At 39.4% G+C, this 19,276-nt stretch overlaps 1 protein-coding gene across 1 annotated transcript; it reads left to right on the top strand.

The window, feature by feature from the left end:
• Positions 1-249: 249 nt before the first annotated feature.
• LOC138356764 (uncharacterized) lies at positions 250-9,127 on the top strand. Its single transcript, XM_069313086.1, has 4 exons — positions 250-936; positions 1,174-1,324; positions 3,672-3,835; positions 3,952-9,127. The coding sequence occupies exons 1-4, from the start codon at positions 250-252 to the stop codon at positions 4,462-4,464; spliced, it is 1,515 nt and encodes a 504-aa protein (XP_069169187.1). The 3' UTR covers positions 4,465-9,127.
• The last annotated feature ends 10,149 nt before the right edge of the window (positions 9,128-19,276 follow it).

The raw sequence follows: 19,276 nt of genomic DNA, 5'->3' as shown, positions 1-19,276 counted from the left end.
GCCAAAGATGGACTTTATTTAGCTCAGTATTTACTGTGGCATTAAGAGCAAGGGGGTCAGGACTGGAGTAAATGAAGGTTGTGTCGTCAGCAAAAAGAATTGGTTTCCGCCAGGACCTCACACACACTACTAGAGGTGAGGAGGGGAGGTAGAGAAGAACCCTGACATAGCCAGGTACCCGGTCTAGAATGCAATAAAGCATTTATTTGTAAATGCAATACCAATATCTATTTACACATCAACGTAACTATGCCCTATTTTCCACAGGATTACCACAAGCCAGAGGAGTGTTCAGTCTGTCTTATCAGTTTTGATGATGATGTACGGCCTCGCTCACTGCCGTGTGGGCACACATTCTGCTCCCAGTGTGTTAACAAAGCTATTAAGAATGGTCAGCTGGCGTGTCCCATTTGCCGCACCCAGCACAGTGCCTCGGCTGCTTCTCGGTTCCCTATAAACTATGGTATGGAGGCCTTTGTTAGGAAACTAAAACACCACCAGCTCATGGCAATGGGAACTCAAACTGGAGTCGCCAGGAAGAAGTTGCGTTCTGTGGTGAAGGAGCAGAAGAGCAGCATCAGCAGCGTCATTATTGAGTGTGAGGAGGTACTGTCCCAACTGGGTGAATACCGGGGACAGCTGAATGGCTGGAAGACTCGACACCTTCAACTCCAGGAGAGACTGGTAGAGCAGAACAAGGCCGTAATGAAGCTCTTAGAACAGGAGGATGATTGCGTGGTGACTATGACATCACGGGGAGAGGAAGAGAAGACTCGGCTGCAGGCCATGTTGGTGAACCTTGACACAGTCAACGCTATAGACAACGCCGACACAATCATAGACGCAGCTGAGAAGTGCAATGTGGAGGTACAACATTGGTCCCAGAAGTGCCAGGCGCTCTTCCCGGATGTCAACACTGTACACACCTCAGTGAAGGTATGTACTGAAGGTCACATAGTTCTCACTCAACTGAGTATAGTTTTGTGTGTATAAACACTTGATGCAGAGAACCACAAAGATCAAACTACACTTTATAATACGAGAACAATTTGCTCCAACAAGTGAAATATTTTCTTATAATGAAATCTACTTTCATCTTGGAGTTTCTGTACACTGTGGTGAGTATTCAGTGTTCTCAACCTTCAGTATTAATGTTTGTGTTCGTAATGACAGGTGCAGGAGACCATCAGGAAGGCCCTGGATATTATGATGATCACAGCGGCAGGTACCACAGCAGGTCCCGTTCACCTGGGAGACTCAGCCAACAACATCATGAGTAAAGTTCAAGATATCACTGGAGAGATCATGAAGCAAATAACTGCAAGTTTATCATTTTTTTGCATTCCTCTTTCCTTTTCATAGGGTAGATTGACAGCATTGGATAGTGACATTCCGTTCAGTTATATTGCTTTCCAGTTGACCATTTAACAGGTTAAGTCATCATATGGTTCCTTGCATTATAGGCCAGCCATAAAATCACTTTCATATTATTCTCACAGTCAATATAACTGAAACTTTCAGTGAACGAAGTTTCCTTCACTGGAGAAATTTTCCAGAATCCTCTTATTAACCGTTATCATTTTTTTCCGTTATACACCGAACACAGTGCCTTCCATCAGTTACAATGTTCCGAGGAATGTTATACACTGACCACAAGGCCTTCCACCAGTTACAAAGTTCCGAGGAATGTTATACACTGACCACAAGGCCTTCCACCAGTTACAATATTCTGAGGAATGTTATACACTGACCACAAGGCCTTCCACCAGTTACAATATTCCGAGGAATGTTATACACTGACCACAAAACCTTCCACCAGTTACAAAATTCTGAGGAATGTTATACACTGATCACAAGGCCTTCCACCAGTTACAATATTCTGAGGAATGTTATACACTGACCACAAGGCCTTCCACCAGTTATAATATTCCGAGGAATGTTATACACTGACCACAAAACCTTCCACCAGTTACAATATTCTGAGAAATGTTATACACTGATCACAAGGCCTTCCACCAGTTACAATATTATGAGGAATGTTTGAAATTAAGGGGTCCAGTTCCGGAATGGTTGGGCGCATTTCTAATCACCTATTGTCTCTGTTCATACATCAGTACAGCAGTAAGTAGGTACTCAGGAGTTAGTCAGCTTGTTATGGAGTTGAATCCTGAGCGGTGTCAGTGATTCGACCTTGGTGAGGGGTGGGTGTGGGACCTACACCCAAGCTGCCTGTCCTCAACACAATGAATTAATAATAATAATAATATTATTATTATTATTTATTATTATTATTATTATTATTATTATTATTATTATTATTATTATTATTTATTACTTATTATTATTATTATTTATTACTATTATTGTTATTATTATTATTATTATTATTATTATTATTATTATTATTATTATTATATGTCTAGATCTCCTATTAACTTCCTCCTGGAGGTATTTTGAAGTTCCTCACTCACCCTGTTGATAGTCTTTTTTTCTCGTTCCCATGTTTCGCTGAACATGATAGTGATGATGGGATTTCCAATCTTTTTGGCGCATACGATGCATCAAATGTATTCACTAGTTCTGGCCTAGTGAGTGTAGAAGCAAATTAAACTCTTGACATTGTTCTGAAGGGGGCCGAGGGGATAGGGGCCAGTTCCTGTGTTCTGTACTCTATTATTTCATATGTTGCTCCTTTGACCTGGTGCCTGCTTGTCGCTGGAGACGTATAGGGTTAGTTCTGCCACACTGAGTTGAGTGAAGGACTATCCCCTATCCTCCTCCCACTGTCTTCATCACCTGCCCTAGTCGTTTCTAATTTATTTTGGTCTGCGTTTCTTAATTTCTTTAGTTTTTACTCTCTCGGTTCTATCTTTTTTATTTTGTCTCTTCACTGTGAGATAACCATCCAGACGATTTAATTATGTGTAAGTTTGAGCATTTTCTCTCTATGCCCCAGACTTAAGAAGGTTATGCTTACCAATTTTGCTTCAGGCTTACCTTCCCTCCCTACCTGGCAAATGCTCACATCGTCCTCTTTGCCGATTAGCTTTTATATCATTTCCTCAATATTTTGCTGATCTAATTTACCATCTGGTTTACTAAAGTTTCTTATGAGATTATTTTTCACCCCTTTCTCCAACGCTTCTTGGTCTGTCTCCAGAGCTTTTGAGATCCCCCTCACCTACATCTTCTTGATTCTCCAGGTTTGCTGTCGGTATCATGTTTACAAACTCGTTTTGTAATATTTGTTGATCCTGTAAATCTTTCATCAGAATCTTCAGAGCTACTTCGGATCGTAATTTTTGTCCGTTTTATTCACATACCTTTCTACCTCTTTATACTCCTCCAATGTTACAGCATTTTACTCCATGGAAGTGCTGTGTTTATTCTATTTACCATTTGCTCTGATGCAGGAACTGATGCAGGTTGCATGCATCACAAAGGTGTCTGGGATCTTGAGACAATTACTGTGGTACATCAGCTGCCAACCATCATATAATGGACTGACAATGTCCACACCTGATAATTGGGCTGACAAAGTCCAAAACTGATTATAGGGCAGATAACGTTCATGGCTCATAATGGGGCAGACAATGTTCACACAAATTAATGGGGCTGACAATTTCAACCCCCCCCCCTGTTAATGGGGCTGACAATGTCCACAGGTTGAGGACTTCCGCAGGATGAGGGAGCCCGTCAAGAGGCTGGCCGGGTGTTGGCCATCCAGGACGAACAAGATGGCCGCCGCTCCGCCAGAATTACTCTACAAGACGGACACCTCTACCTCCACCCACTTCTGCGTCAGCCCTCGCCCGTCCACGCCTACACCCTCCAGGTAATTTTTTACACCCACTTGACTTTACTGATATTACTGACTACTGAGTTTAGATAACTAGCATGATATAAATCTATTATACAGATATCAGAATGATTTTAATTAATTTTGTGCAGGAGAGTGAGGTTGTGGGCATACTGGACCCCTCGTGCACCCTGGCGTTCCTTGACCTGGGGTGGGCGGGGTCAACGAGAGGACGGGTCATCATCCGGCTGACCCCTGACACTCCGCTGGCCAGACAGTTTGTGTTGTTGTGTACGGGCCAGCGGGGCCACACCTACCGCAACACTAACCTGTTGCGGGTGGGGGACAAGGGCCTGCCGGGGGAGCGTGTGTTGGGCGGAGACTACCAGAGTAATGATGGTACGGGGGGAGACCCACTGCTGCCTGACCTCCAGGGGCAGTACCGGTGGTCAGGCCGGGCAGGAGCTGTCTGGAGTGGGTGGCCGCGGTGGAGTACCAAGAGTGCTCAGTTCGTCATCACCACCAGGGACTGCCAGGATGATTCCCATTGGCCATGTGCCTTCGGTGTGGTGGTGAGTGGTCTGGATGTGGTGAGGGCAGCAGTCAACCACATTAACATCAGGGAGGTGACTGTGGTGGACTGTGGTGTTGTTCTGCCACTATAGTTCACTGTACCATCACCCATTACTACTGTAGTGCTGTGTTACCACTCTAGTTCACTGTGCCACCACCATAACTTCTGTGGTGTTGTGTTGCCAATCTAGTTCATTGTATCACCATCCATGACCATCATTACTGTGGTGTTGTTCTGCTATAGAAGTTCATTGTACCACCATCCATCACCATCACTACTGTGGTATTGGGGACAGTAAACAACACCAGTTTACTGGGTGATGGGTAACACAAAATAATAAATCAGAAATAATTTCATAGCACATTAATCACTTCTGGTCTAATGATTCCTGATTCAATAAAACTGCACAGTTGGCTTTTAATATGATTACTTGACTTCTAAGACACACTTATCAACAAATAAGTACAATAACAAAAAACATAAAGACAAAACTACGAATGCATCCAGCCAGAACAAACACATCTCAGCTACTGACTCGCCCTGCACTCCTCCCACACACAGACGCTTGTCTCAATCATTGTGGTTAGACAAGTTAGACAAGTCTAACAAGAAATCTGAACTTAATTAACAAACTCATTACATATGGAAGTAATCACTCGTAAACAGGTAAAATCATAAGCATGTAATATCTTGTACAATCTTGAAAATAACTCAGTAATAAAGAGTTTCACAAAAAAAAATAATACATGCTTTAACATAATACAAAATTGGCAACAGTGATCCGCACCATCAATTTCGTCTCCTCTCACATCCTGCACAGGTCCACTTATCATGCCCGCTCATGACCACATCGTATACAATATGATACAATACACTATACTGTACAATATACTGTAAGACAATACTATAATATAATACGTTTGCATAAAAAGTCAATATGCAAATAACCATGTATATCACAACTGAGGTGAGATGAATATTCTGCATATGTAATTATCAGTGAGAATAAGGTAAATACCTGGTTCATAACATCCCTGCTTCTCCCAGAAGAAAAATAAAATAAATTGAAGATTGATTGTATGTTTTTTACTAAAAACAAGTACAGTAGTTAGTACTCAACCACTACGGATGAATGCACAAAAAAATAAAACATAAGGAAACCACTACAATATGTGACAATATTCCCAAATTAGGGTATATCAGTTTGGATTCCTCCGTATAAAGCATTTAAAATCGCATTATACCTACCAGGAATATGTTTAGTCATTAAATTGAATTCCTGCAGAATTAAAAACGATCTTACGATTCTCTGTTTTTACACTTTAACTAATTAATAAAAATTAGACGATTATGCTCTGTAAACACTACTACTGTATTACCTGACAGGTAAGTTTCAAATTTCTTACAAGCCAAAACTTAATTTCTTTTAAGGCAAAGTGATTCCTTCTCCACAACACTTCAAACAATTTCTGTAAACCTGAATTATGATCGTCCCAAAAATTACTATAAATTACAATGTTGTACAAATATGCTCTGCAATTTGGATCTACTTTTAGCTAGGTATTCATTAACTTTTGAAAAGTTAAAGAAGCATTTTTTTAAACCAAATGACATAACATTAAATTCATAAGCTCCATCAGAGGTTATTAAATCTGGTACTTCACTATCTCTTTCAGTTAATGGTATCTGATATTTCTTAGAAAGAACTAGCAAACAAGGAGACCTCCAAGAACTTTGGCTTGGACGAATAAATCTATGTTGCAGTAGAAAATCCACTTCCTGTTGGATGATACGTTTCTTCTCTAGTCACTCGAATAGGATGCAGTCGGATTGGAGTAAAATCGAGCAGTTGGACATGATGGTCAAAGAGATGAGTTGGAGTAGGTACTTCCCCAAACAGGCTGGAATACGTCCCTAACAGGACCTGGACATCATGCTTCTCATCCTACAAATAACATAGCATCTCTTCTCTGTAACTGAAATTGAAACAAGATAAATTAACATTTTCTCCACACTAAGTTCTTCCTTAAGTGTTAACTCTCCATGATGAAAAGAATCCACAATATTTGGCAAGCAATAAGCCTTCAACCGGTTTAAGTGCACAGTCATAGACTGTGTGGAATGCTGCGTATTACACACTTTATATGAAAGATTCCCCAGTCTCTCAACAACTTTGTACGATCCTTCAAGCTTGTGAGACATGGAAGTCCCAATACGAGGTTTTAATACTAACACCACATCACCAATCTTTAAAGTCCTGAGTTTTGCTTTGAATTTCTTATCACGTCGCTGCTTCATCACCTACCGAACTTCTCACAAATACTGTAAAGCCAACTCTTTCGTACAACACAGTTTACTTCTCACATAATTCAAGGATCTGCGATCTGCCTAACTAACATATTCCTAAGCATTTTCTCATGAAGCATTTATAACGGATCTCTTACCTGGTGTCCAAAAACAAGATCAAAAGGTTAACGATTCAGGGTAGTTTGCAGCCCTTCCCTTGCTGCGAATAAGACAAAACGTAGGATTTCTTCCCAATGTCTTGGAGAATTCTCCCCTCTAGTATTCAACATCTGATTTAAAGTTTGGTGGAAACTTTCAACTCCACCTTGACTTTGCGGATTGTTACGAATCATTATTCTTCATTCTAACATGGACAATGATAAAGCATTTTTGTTACTAAGTTCATTCTTCAGTTATTTGAAAATTGATAGTACATCTTATTGTTTTCCTGAATATTTTGTCTGAGTTAACTGTAGCATGTTGAAGTGTGCCAGTATTATATATTTCTTTGTTGTTACTGCATGTTTATTCATGTGAATGGAGACAGTGGCATCTAGTGTGGTTGGGGAGTTGTGGGGGGGGTGCTGCTCTCATATTTTAAATCTTCACTGACGTTTGCATTGTATCAACATAGTGTCCATGATTAAACCCCTGTAATTATTATTTGTTTTTTTTCTGTACATTTTTTAATTACACCTTATTAGAGTTAAATTCATATTCTTTAATTTTTAATTATGTTTATAAGTATTGCTCTCGGCTAGCAGAGCATCTGAGAGTTTTCTTATGGGTGTTAATTGGTAATGTTTAGACGAGACGTTTGGTAGGCATTGTGTTTGCCAGTAGTGTGGGTGGAATTGTCTGAGGTGGACCTGTAATTATGTTATTTCAGTTTCAGTTAATGGTATCTGATATTTCTTAGAAAGAACTAGCAAACAAGGAGACCTCCAAGAACTTTGGCTTGGACGAATAAATCTATGTTGCAGTAGAAAATCCACTTCCTGTTGGATGATACGTTTTTTCTCTAGTCACTCGATTAGGATGCAGTCAGATGGGAGTAGAATCGAGCAGTTGGACATGATGGTCAAAGATGTGAGTTTGAGTAGATACTTCCCCAAACAGGCTGGAATACGTCCCTAACAGGACCTGGACATCATGCTTCTCATCCTACAAATAACATAGCATCTCTTCTCTGGAACTGAAATTGAAACAAGATAAATTAACATTTTCTCCACACTAAGTTCTTCCTTAAGTGTTAACTCTCCATGATGAAAAGAATCCACAATATTTGGCCAGCAATAAGCCTTCAACCGGTTTAAGTGCACAGTCATAGACTGTGTGGAATGCTGCGTATTACACACTTTATATGAAAGATTCCCGAGTCTCTCAATAACTTTGTACGATCCCTCAAACTTGTGTGACATGGAAGTCCCAATACGAAGTTTTATTACTAACACCACATCACCAATCTTTAAAGTCCTGAGTTTTGCTTTGAATTTCTTATCACGTCGCTGCTTCATCACCTACCGAACTTCTCACAAATACTGTAAAGCCAACTCTTTCGTACAACACAGTTTACTTCTCACATCATTCAGGGATCTGCGAGCAGCCTAACTAACACATTCCTAAGCATTTTCTCATGAAGCATTTATAACGGATCTCTTACCTGGTGTCCAAAAACAGGATCAAAAGGTGAACGATTCAGGGTAGTTTGCAGCCCTTTCCTTGCTGCAAATAAGACAAAACGTAGGATTTCTTCCCAATGTCTTGGACAATTCTCCCCTCTAGTATTCAACAGCTTTTTTAAAGTTTGGTGGAAACTTTCAACTCCACCTGACAAAAGTGTGCCAGTATTATATATTTCTTTGTTGTTACTGCATGTTTATTCATGTGAATGGAGACAGTGGCATCTAGTGGGGTTGGGGAGGGGGTGGGGCTGCCCCATATTTTAAATCTTCACTGATGTTTGCATTGTATCAACTTAGTGTCCATGATTAAACCCCTTTAATTATCATTTGTTTTTTATGTACATTTTTTAATTACACCTTATTAGAGTTAAATTCATATTCTTTAATTTTTAATTATGTTTATAAGTATTGCTCTCGGCTAGCAGAGTATCTGAGAGTTTTCTTGTGGGTGTTAATTGGTAATGTTTAGACGAGACGTTTGGTAGGCATTGTGTTTGCCAGTAGTGTGGGTGGAATTGTCTGAGGTGGACCTGTAATTACGAGATAATTCAATATTGCCTGTTATTGATCGGTAACATACCTAACTATCTGGTTGGACCATTATTTGAATAACCTTTATTCATTCAATATTAATCAAATAATCAGTGCTTATTATTTGTAATTACACCGCATTATTTTATGTAAAGAGTTCTGGTTATTCTTGGCTACCTGTGTTTATTTTATATGTTTATGTTTTTTATTCTTTGTTACCTCTTCATGAAGTATAATGATGTGTTTGTGAAACGGTTGTTTATTTTCACCTCTTGACAGTTGATATTGGCAATGCCGCAAATACTAATTAATTAATACGACTGTAAGGCACATAAACTTTACCCATATGTCAAGGGACTATAACATGGATGATACGGTCTAGAGAATTTATGCTCGATCTCTAAAGATTCCCAAAAAGTGTTAAATACTTCAGAGCAAAAACTGCTATCATTATCTGTCTGAATGACGCAATACATATCAAATAATGAGAAAATCCATTCCAAGTGCCTTATAAGTGTTTTAGTAGTTAGTATTACATTGAGCATAAACTTCGTGAAATCTAGTAGTCATACACATTAAGGTAAACATAAACATATTGCCAGATCTAGTTCTGGGGTAAATGGACCTACACAATCCATAATCAAATGTGAAAAAGACTCCTCTGGCACAACAATAGATTGCAATGGTGCTCTCGGAACAGTCTGGCTGGGTTAACTCACAGTTTGACATACTAGAGAGGTGTGACAATACCTGACCACATCTTTCTTCAATTTGGGCCAGTAGAAGAATTAATATGTTTTATGATACATACTAGTGATACCTTGGTGACCTCCCATATCATCATCGTGTGCAGCTTACAAGACTTGCTCACGATAATCACTGGGGACAACACGTTGAATTCTAATCTCATCCTTTAGGTCTCCATCGTCCTAAGGGGAAACCCATACTTTCCTCCAATGTATCTACAGTAGCAGCCGCTTCCGCACAATACCCAGATAAACTAGGATCAGTACTCTGCAACTTACTCAAGGTCAATGACTAAAACAACTGGAGTGAGTGGGCAAGTAACTGGTACACTGACCTCCTCTTCTAACTCGTCCACTTGGTTAGTATAGATCGAGGTCAAGATGCCAGACTAACTCTCGTCATCTGACCTAGTCATAAATGAATCAACAAGTTCCACCTCCCAATCCCTGTCTGAAAGGGTTCTGGGTTTTGGAACATCCACCTTGGTAGTAGCAGGATTAACATCACTCTTCTAACCCATTGACCTCGTCACAACACATGCATGGTAAATGACACCATCCTCTGCATCTGGTTGAGCCAGTACACATTCAGAGTTAGTTAACATAATCGGGAACTCTGTACCTACAACTTGGCGATTGGCGATATTACACACAATATTATCAACCCTAGGAATAGACAACTGCTTACTTTCTCCGACAGTGCACCAACCTGGCGTAAAAGTTGACTTAAGGCTAAATTTAATTTAAGATACTTGTTGGACACTACCCACAATTCCTTAAAGTAATACCTACTCACCAGAGTCCTTTGTCCTAACATCAGATAAAACACTGTGGGAAATTAAGTAAGGTTTAAATTCAGTCATCCAATGGAGAGTGACTGTGACAGTTAGAATTATTAACTTACAATCCTTTACTCATGATTAAACCAGTAGGTCTTAACTCAGGGTGCAAATTAAAACAAGCACTTACTACATGACCTATTCTCTTACAATAAGAACAATATTTGCCAGTGGTCAACCCCTGTTGATTTAACTGCAGGTTTATGCATTACAATTTTGCCGTTTTGCAACTGAGTATTCTCAAACTTAAGTTTAGCAGGAGAAGAAATCTTGTGAGTAGCAGGTGTGTTATACACTTGTTTGAACTGTTAACCCTTAGGTTTACAAGAATGATAATTAGATTTATAATATTAATTATTTGAATCTGCTCTGAGAGGGACTTTAGTAAGCAATTCATGTATATCAGCTAGCTTGGCTAGTTATTGAATGGCAGTTTTATGGTTTTGTTCAGTATTGTGTTCAGTCATAAATATGAGTATTTTGTCTGGTAGATAAGAACATAAGAACATAAGAACAAAGGTAACTGCAGAAGGCCTATTGGCCCATACGAGGCAGCTCCTATTCTATAACCACCCAATCCCACTCATATACTTGTCCAACCCGTGCTTGAAACAATCGAGGGACCCCACCTCCACAATGTTACGCGGCAATTGGTTCCACAAATCAACAGTATTTACCCAAGTCTTTCCTAAATCTAAACTTATCCAATTTATATCCATTGTTTCGTGTTCTGTCCTGTGTTGATACTTTTAATACCCTATTAATATCCCCCCGGTTATGTCCATTCATCCACTTGTAAACCTCTATCATGTCACCCCTAACTCTTCGCCTTTCCAGTGAATGCAACTTAAGCTTTGTTAATCTTTCTTCATATGAAAGATTTCTAATTTGGGGAATTAACTTAGTCATCCTACGCTGGACACGTTCAAGTGAATTTATATCCATTCTATAATATGGCGACCAAAACTGAACTGCATAATCTAAATGGGGCCTAACTAGAGCAAGATATTGCTTGAGAACCACACCAGGTGTCTTGTTACTAACGCTGCGATTAATAAATCCAAGTGTCCGATTTGCCTTATTACGAACATTTATGCATTGATCCTTTTGTTTTAAATTCTTACTAATCATAACTCCCAGATCCCTTTCGCAATCCGACTTCGCAATCACAACACCATCTAGCTCGTATCTTGTAACTCTATCATCATTACCTAACCTCAGAACTTTACATTTATCAGCATTAAACTGCATCTGCCAATCCTTTGACCATTTCAAAACCCTATCTAGATCAACTTGAAGTGATAGTGAGTCCTCCTCCGAATTAATTTCCCTACCGATTTTCGTATCATCGGCAAATTTGCAAATGTTGCTACTCAAACCTGAATCTAAATCATTTATATATATTATAAACAACAGAGGTCCCAGGACAGAGCCTTGAGGCACTCCACTTACAACATTTTCCCACTCTGACTTGATTCCATTTATACTAACTCTCTGTTTCCTTTGGTATAGCCATGCCCTAATCCAGCTTAATATAGCACCCCCAATACCATGAGACTCTATTTTTTTAATCAGTCTTTCATGTGGCACTGTATCAAAAGCTTTGCTAAAGTCAAGGTATACAACATCGCAATCCTTACCACTATCAACTGCCTCAACAATGCTAGAATAAAAAGATAACAAATTTGTTAAACATGAACGGCCATTTATAAAACCATGTTGCGACTCAATTATTAATTTATGTTTTTCAAGATGAAGACGAATTTTATTTGCTATTATAGATTCGAGTAACTTTCCCACAATAGACGTTAGGCTAATTGGTCGATAGTTAGACGCAAGTGATCTATCTCCTTTCTTAAAAACTGGTATCACATTAGCAACTTTCCAAAACTCTGGCACTCTGCCTGACTCTATTGATTTATTAAATATGGTTGACAGTGGGTCACAAAGCTCCTCTTTGCATTCTTTAAGCACCCTAGCAAACACTTCATCCGGCCCTGGGGATTTGTTTGGTTTGAGTTTTACTATTTGTTTAAGAACATCCTCCCTGGTAACTGCTAAACTCGTCAACCTGTCCTCGTCCCCACCCACATAGACTTGTTCGGCTGAAGGCATATTGTTAAGTTCCTCTTTAGTAAATACAGATACAAAATATTTATTAAAAATACTACTCATCTCTTCATCACTATCTGTTATTTGACCTGTCTCAGTTTTTAATGGACCTATCCTTTCCCTAGTCTTAGTACGATATAACTGAAAAAACCCTTTAGGGTTTGTCTTTGCTTGCCCTGCTATGCGAACTTCATAGTTTCTTTTTGCTTTCCTTATCTCTTTTTTAACATTTCTAACCAGTTGTACGAATTCCTGTTCTAAAGTGACCTCCCCATTTTTAATCCTTTTGTACCAAGCTCTCTTTTTACCTATAAGGTTCTTCAAATTCTTTGTTATCCACTTTGGGTCATTAGTATACGATCTATTCAATTTGTATGGTATACTACGTTCCTGTGCTTTGTTTAGAATCTTCTTAAATAAGTTATATATTGAATCCACATCGAAATCCCCATTTAAGTCACCTATCGCTGGGTTCATGTCTCGCTCCAAGACCGGCCCACACCCCATACCCAAGCCTTTCCAATCAATTTGACCCAAAAAATTTCTTAGGCTATTAAAATCAGCTTTTCGAAAATCTGGCACTTTAACAGAATTTTCTCCTACTGGTCTATTCCATTCTATGCTAAATCTGATTTCTTTGTGATCACTGCTCCCTAGCTCACTCCCTATTTCGATGTCATTAATTTGCGTTTCCCTGTTAGTTAACACTAAATCTAAAATATTATTTTCCCGTGTTGGTTCCTTAATGTGTTGCGTAAGAAAGCAATCGTCAATTAATTCTAGAAAATCTTCTGCTTCACTATTCCCTGTTTTGTTCAACCAGTTTATTCCGCTAAAATTAAAGTCACCCATGACATAAATACTGTTAGATCTAGATGCTCTAGATATTTCATCCCATAGATGCTTTGCTTCCATTCTGTCTAAATTTGGTGGCCTATATATTACTCCTATTATAATATTATTAGCTTTTTCGTTTAATTCAATCCAAATAGTTTCTGTGTGTGGTTCTGTTTTGATTCCCTCTTTGAGACTACATTTCAAATTATCCCTAACATATATGGCTACTCCACCTCCTCGTCTAATATATCTATCTGTGTGAAATAGTTTAAATCCATATATTTGATATTCAGCTAATAGTTCTCTATTTTCTACATTCATCCACGTTTCGGTAAGTGCAATAATATCTATTTTTTCTGTGCAGACAAGAGCATTTAATTCGTTAATTTTATTTCTTAGACTTCTACTGTTAGTGTAATATACCCTAAGTGAATTGTTATTTTGCGGACCTTCTCTTTCCCTGATCGTTTTGCCAATTCCAATCACGAGCATACATTTCATTTCTTCCATAGAAGTGTTCCCAGTTGTCTATGAAAGATATTGCATTTGATTTGCAATATCTTTCCAGCCGGCAATTGACACCAAGTGCCCTCGATATCCATTCATTTCCCACTCCCTTTCTTGGAAGAATGCCACATATGATCGGGATTCCTCCCTTGCTCCTAACTAACTCTATGGCTGTTTTATACCTCTGAATCAGTTCCTCACTCCTGACTCGACCAACATCATTTCCTCCCACGCTAATGCAAATAATGGGATTGTTCCCATTACCAGCCATAATATCATTCATGTTGTTTATAATATCACCAATGCCAGCTCCGGGATAGCAAACCCTTAACCTGTTCCCCCTATCTCTAGCACAAAACGTTCTATCCAAATACCTTATCTGGGAATCTCCCACAACTAATGTTTGCTTAGGTACTTCCTTTACTTTCTGAGGGGCCTGCGCTTCCTTTCTCTTCGTTGCTTTCCCTTTTGCGCGATCCACAGTCTCTCCACAGCACTCGTCCTCCAAAACGTCAAATGAATTTGAAGTTGCTATGGCGTTTGAAGGCGGCTTTATCAAAGTCTTCTTAAGGCCCCTGTCTTTCGCAACTCTCCAAGACGAGGTCCCTTTACTGCTGGTCTCCTCCTTCGTTACTTCTCGTTGTTTTTTAAGCTGACGCACCTCCTCCCGCAGAGAGTCCAACTCTGTCCTCAGGGCTCCCACTAGAGTCACCAGGTCCTTCACTACAACTTCCATATTGCTATATATAGATAATACCTCTTCAGTAATTAGGTGGTTTTTAAGAGCATCAAACTCTATAATTGTAAGTGAATTAAGCCATCTCTCACAGTAATTAATTTTTACTCTAGTGAAGTCAGAAATAGTTTGATCATGTTCCCTCTTCAATTCACTTGAACGTGTCCAACGTAGGATGACTAAGTTAATTCCCCAAATTAGAAATCTTTCATATGAAGAAAGATTAACAAAGCTTAAGTTGCATTCACTGGAAAGGCGAAGAGTTAGGGGTGACATGATAGAGGTTTACAAGTGGATGAATGGACATAACAGGGGAGATATTAATAGGGTATTAAAAATATCAACACAAGACAGAACACGAAACAATGGGTATAAATTGGATAAGTTTAGATTTAAGAACATAAGAACAAAGGTAACTGCAGAAGGCCTATTGGCCCATACGAGGCAGCTCCTATCTATAACCACCCAATCCCACTCATATACTTGTCCATATACTTTAGGGAAGACTTGGGTAAATACTGGTTCAGTAACAGGGTTGTTGATTTGTGGAACCAATTGCCACGTAACGTGGGGGGAGGTGGGGTTTCTCGATTGTTTCAAGCGCGGGTTGGACAAGTATATGAGTTTGATTGGGTGGTTATAGATAGGAGCTGCCTCGTATGGGCCAATAGGCCTGCTGAGAACCTTCGGCCGTGGTGATCAAGTCTTACAGGGGCCCGGGAAAGGAAAGAACGCTTCGATCTACTTCAATACCTAGGTAATACTATACACCCTGCACATTTCAATGGGGTGAGTCTGCACAACCAACTCTTTGGTTGTGCCTATATTTGTATGGGTATTTGTATAATGACCAAACCACACACCACAAGATGAAGAAACGATGAAGTTTCGGTCCACCTTGAACCATTATCAAGTCGTATTAATGGACCATTATGATGGACCGAAACGTCGTCGTTTCTCCATCTTCTGATGTGTGGTTTGATTATCATATCTTCAACGTTACTGTGACTCATCGTCTGCATATGTATGACAGTAGATCCCGTGGCTCAGTGGTAACACTCGACACGCACTTAGGAAACGAAGTAATTAATTAAACAGAGTGATAAGCCTCTGTTCACCCAGAACAGAGGCGTATCACTCTGTTTAATTAATTAACTTAAGCAAATCTTAAACTACATAAAACAACAACAACACGGTAAAACATTATGGCTATTAATGCCCGTGCCTCCTATGGTCCTATGGTTAGCTTATTCTTAATAAAACAAATCCTCAAGGGCCGTGACGAGGATTCGAACCTACGTCCGGGAGCATCCCAGACGCTGCCTTAATCAACTGAGCTACGACATGGTAAAAAGTGCACTCGAGCTATGTCAATAGGCCGTTCTCCCTCTTCGCCCTTACTTCATTACACACAGAAATCACATGGCGTGATGCATCAAAAGAACATCATTTTGTTCAATTGATGCATCATGCCATTGTGATTTCTGTGTGTTAATCACACAGAAATCACACATTAAGCATGTTGATTGCTTAATCAATCAATCACGGTAAAACTTGGTGGCCTCAAGATACCATATTACAGAAACCTTCAAGGCAAACCTTCTGCAACTATTTATTGTAGATGGGCTTTGTTGAGGTGTGAGAGTTTTTTGGTGAGTGTGGTTTTTATGTACCCTAGGCTGGGTTGGACTGTTTTGTGGATTACTGGATGATAAGTTGACAATTTTGAAGTTTCATCGGCATTTTCATTTAATGGGATTCCAACATGGGATGGGATGTATTTCTGGGTTATATTACATAAGAACATAAGAACAAAGGTAACTGCAGAAGGCCTATTGGCCCATACGAGGCAGCTCCAATTTATAACCACCCAATCCCACTCATATGTATGTCCAACCCACGCTTGAAACAATCGAGGGACCCCACCTCAACCACGTTACTCGGTAATTGGTTCGACATATCAACAACCCTGTTACCAAGCCAGTATTTACCAAAGTCCTTCCTAAATCCAAACTTATCCAATTTGTACCTATTGTTTCGTGTTCTGTCTTGTGTTGATACTTTTAATAACCTATAATATTCCCTTTATGTCCATTCATCCACTTGTAAACCTCAATCATGTCTCCCCTAACTCTTCGCCTTTCCAGTGCATGCAATTTAAGCTTTGTTAATCTTTCTTCATATGAAAGATTTCTAATTTGGGGAATTAACTTAGTCATCCTACGCTGGACACATTCAAGTGAATTTATATCCATTCTATAATACGGCGACCAAAACTGAACTGCATAATCTAAAGGGGGCCAGAGCAAGATATAGCTGAAGAACCATACCAGGTGTCTTGCTACTAACGCTTCGATTAATAAATCCCAGTGTCCTATTTGCCTTATTACGAACATTCATGCATTGATCCTTTTGTTTTAAATTCTTACTAATCATAACTCCCAGATCCCTTTCGTAATCGATTGCGAAAGGGATCTTTCACCGATTGCTTTGAAATTTTGACAACATTCCATTTGAACACGCACGTGTTTTTGTATTCATACTATATAGATGCAACACCTGTGACAGGCAAGAACATGTCTTTTTTTTTAAACAGCACCATCAGTTGCACGTAATAACACACTCTATACTACATAAATTAAGATACCATTTCAATGTTTCCGATTGCATTGATAAATAGAATTTTCATTGATTTCGATTTATTTTCATTTAGATTTAATTATTTTGTGACATTTCGTTGAAATTGAGCTGCGTTTTAAAATGAACGGAATTTAACAAATTTACAAATAAATAATGGAATTTAACAAAATGAACGGAATTTACCATACCGTTAATTTTGTTAGTATAAGTATAGATGCCATATCTATCACAGGTAAAATTATTCTTAAAAAAAAACAGCACCATCGGTTGCATGTAAGAGCAACACACACGCTATATTAAATATGTTACGATTCCATTTCCATGTTTCAGATTGCAATGACAAATTGAATTTTCATAGATTTCCATTAATTTAAATTTTGAATGAATTATTGTTTGACATTGCGTTGGAATTGAGCTGTGTTGTTTACCATACCGTTCATTTCGTGAGTGTAGTTTATTTTTTATTTTTCATTGTTTTTCATTTATTTTTTTAACCAATTTTCTTATATTTCACTGATGGGAACATCAGATCATTTGATGTTCCCAATTTTCTGATGGAAAATCAGATCATTAGGGAATACATCAAACGCAGGAGTGGGGAATGGTGGGGAGGATGAGGGAAAAGGAGTGGGGGATTCGGAGCCGGTCGGCCGAGCGGACAGCACGCTGGACTTGTGGTCCTGGGTTCGATCCCGGGTGCCGGCGAGAAACAATGGGCAGAGTTTCTTTAACCCTATGCCCCTGTTACCTAGCAGTAAAATAGGTACCTGGGTGTTAGTCAGCTGTCACGGGCTGCTTCCTGGGGTTGGAGTCCTGATCGGCCGCGGACCTCTGCATTAACCCACTTGGCCACGATAGGACTCCTAGTTATGCCCACCCTCCTTACTCCAGCCGCACCACAATTCCACAACAATAGTTTACCATGCCTACAAATTTACTTTTATTTATTTTTCCCCAAAAGTTTTAGGGGTTGGCAGAAAACATTTAGTTATCTGATCCTTAAATACATATTTTGTTTTTTCTCCTAACAGGTAATACTGCTTCTAGTCTCTGCTCGACTACCAAGGACGATAACAAACACAACTGCTGCCCATTGAAAATGGTAAGGAGTTATTTTACTGTCTTTACCCAGTCATGATGAGGGCATTAATGATGGTTGTCTTTACCCAGTCATGGTGAGGGCATTAATGATGGTGTTGTCTTTACCCAGTCATGGTGAGGGCATTACTGATGGTTGTCTTTACCCAGTCATGGTGAGGGCATTAATGATGGTGTTGTCTTTACCCAGTCATGATGAGAGCATTAATGATGGTTGTCTTTACCCAGTCATGGTGAGGGCATTAATGATGGTGTTGTCTTTACCCAGTCATGGTGAGGGCATTAATGATGGTGTTGTCTTTACCCAGTCATGATGAGGGCATTAATGATGGTTGTCTTTACCCAGTCATGATGAGGGCATTAATGATGGTGTTGTCTTTACCCAGTCATGATGAGGGCATTAATGATGGTGTTGTCTTTACCCAGTCATGATGAGAGCATTAATGATGGTTGTCTTTACCCAGTCATGATGAGGGCATTAATGATGGTTGTCTTTACCCAGTCATGGTGAGGGCATTAATGATGGTGTTGTCTTTACCCAGTCATGGTGAGGGCATTAATGATGGTGTTGTCTTTACCCAGTCATGATGAGAGCATTAATGATGGTTGTCTTTACCCAGTCATGGTGAGGGCATTAATGATGGTGTTGTCTTTACCCAGTCATGATGAGGGCATTATTGATGGTTGTCTTTACCCAGTCATGGTGAGGGCATTAATGATGGTGTTGTCTTTACCCAGTCATGGTGAGGGCATTAATGATGGTGTTGTCTTTACCCAGTCATGATGAGGGCATTAATGATGGTGTTGTCTTTACCCAGTCAATGTGTTAATGATGGTGTTGTCACTATCTAGTGAAGGTGAGGGCATTAATAACGGGTGTTCTCAG

The sequence above is a fragment of the Procambarus clarkii genome, chromosome 74 (genome assembly GCF_040958095.1).
Source record: "Procambarus clarkii isolate CNS0578487 chromosome 74, FALCON_Pclarkii_2.0, whole genome shotgun sequence".
In the NCBI taxonomy this organism is placed as follows: domain Eukaryota; kingdom Metazoa; phylum Arthropoda; class Malacostraca; order Decapoda; family Cambaridae; genus Procambarus; species Procambarus clarkii.
This window is presented reverse-complemented; position numbering and strand designations above follow the sequence as displayed.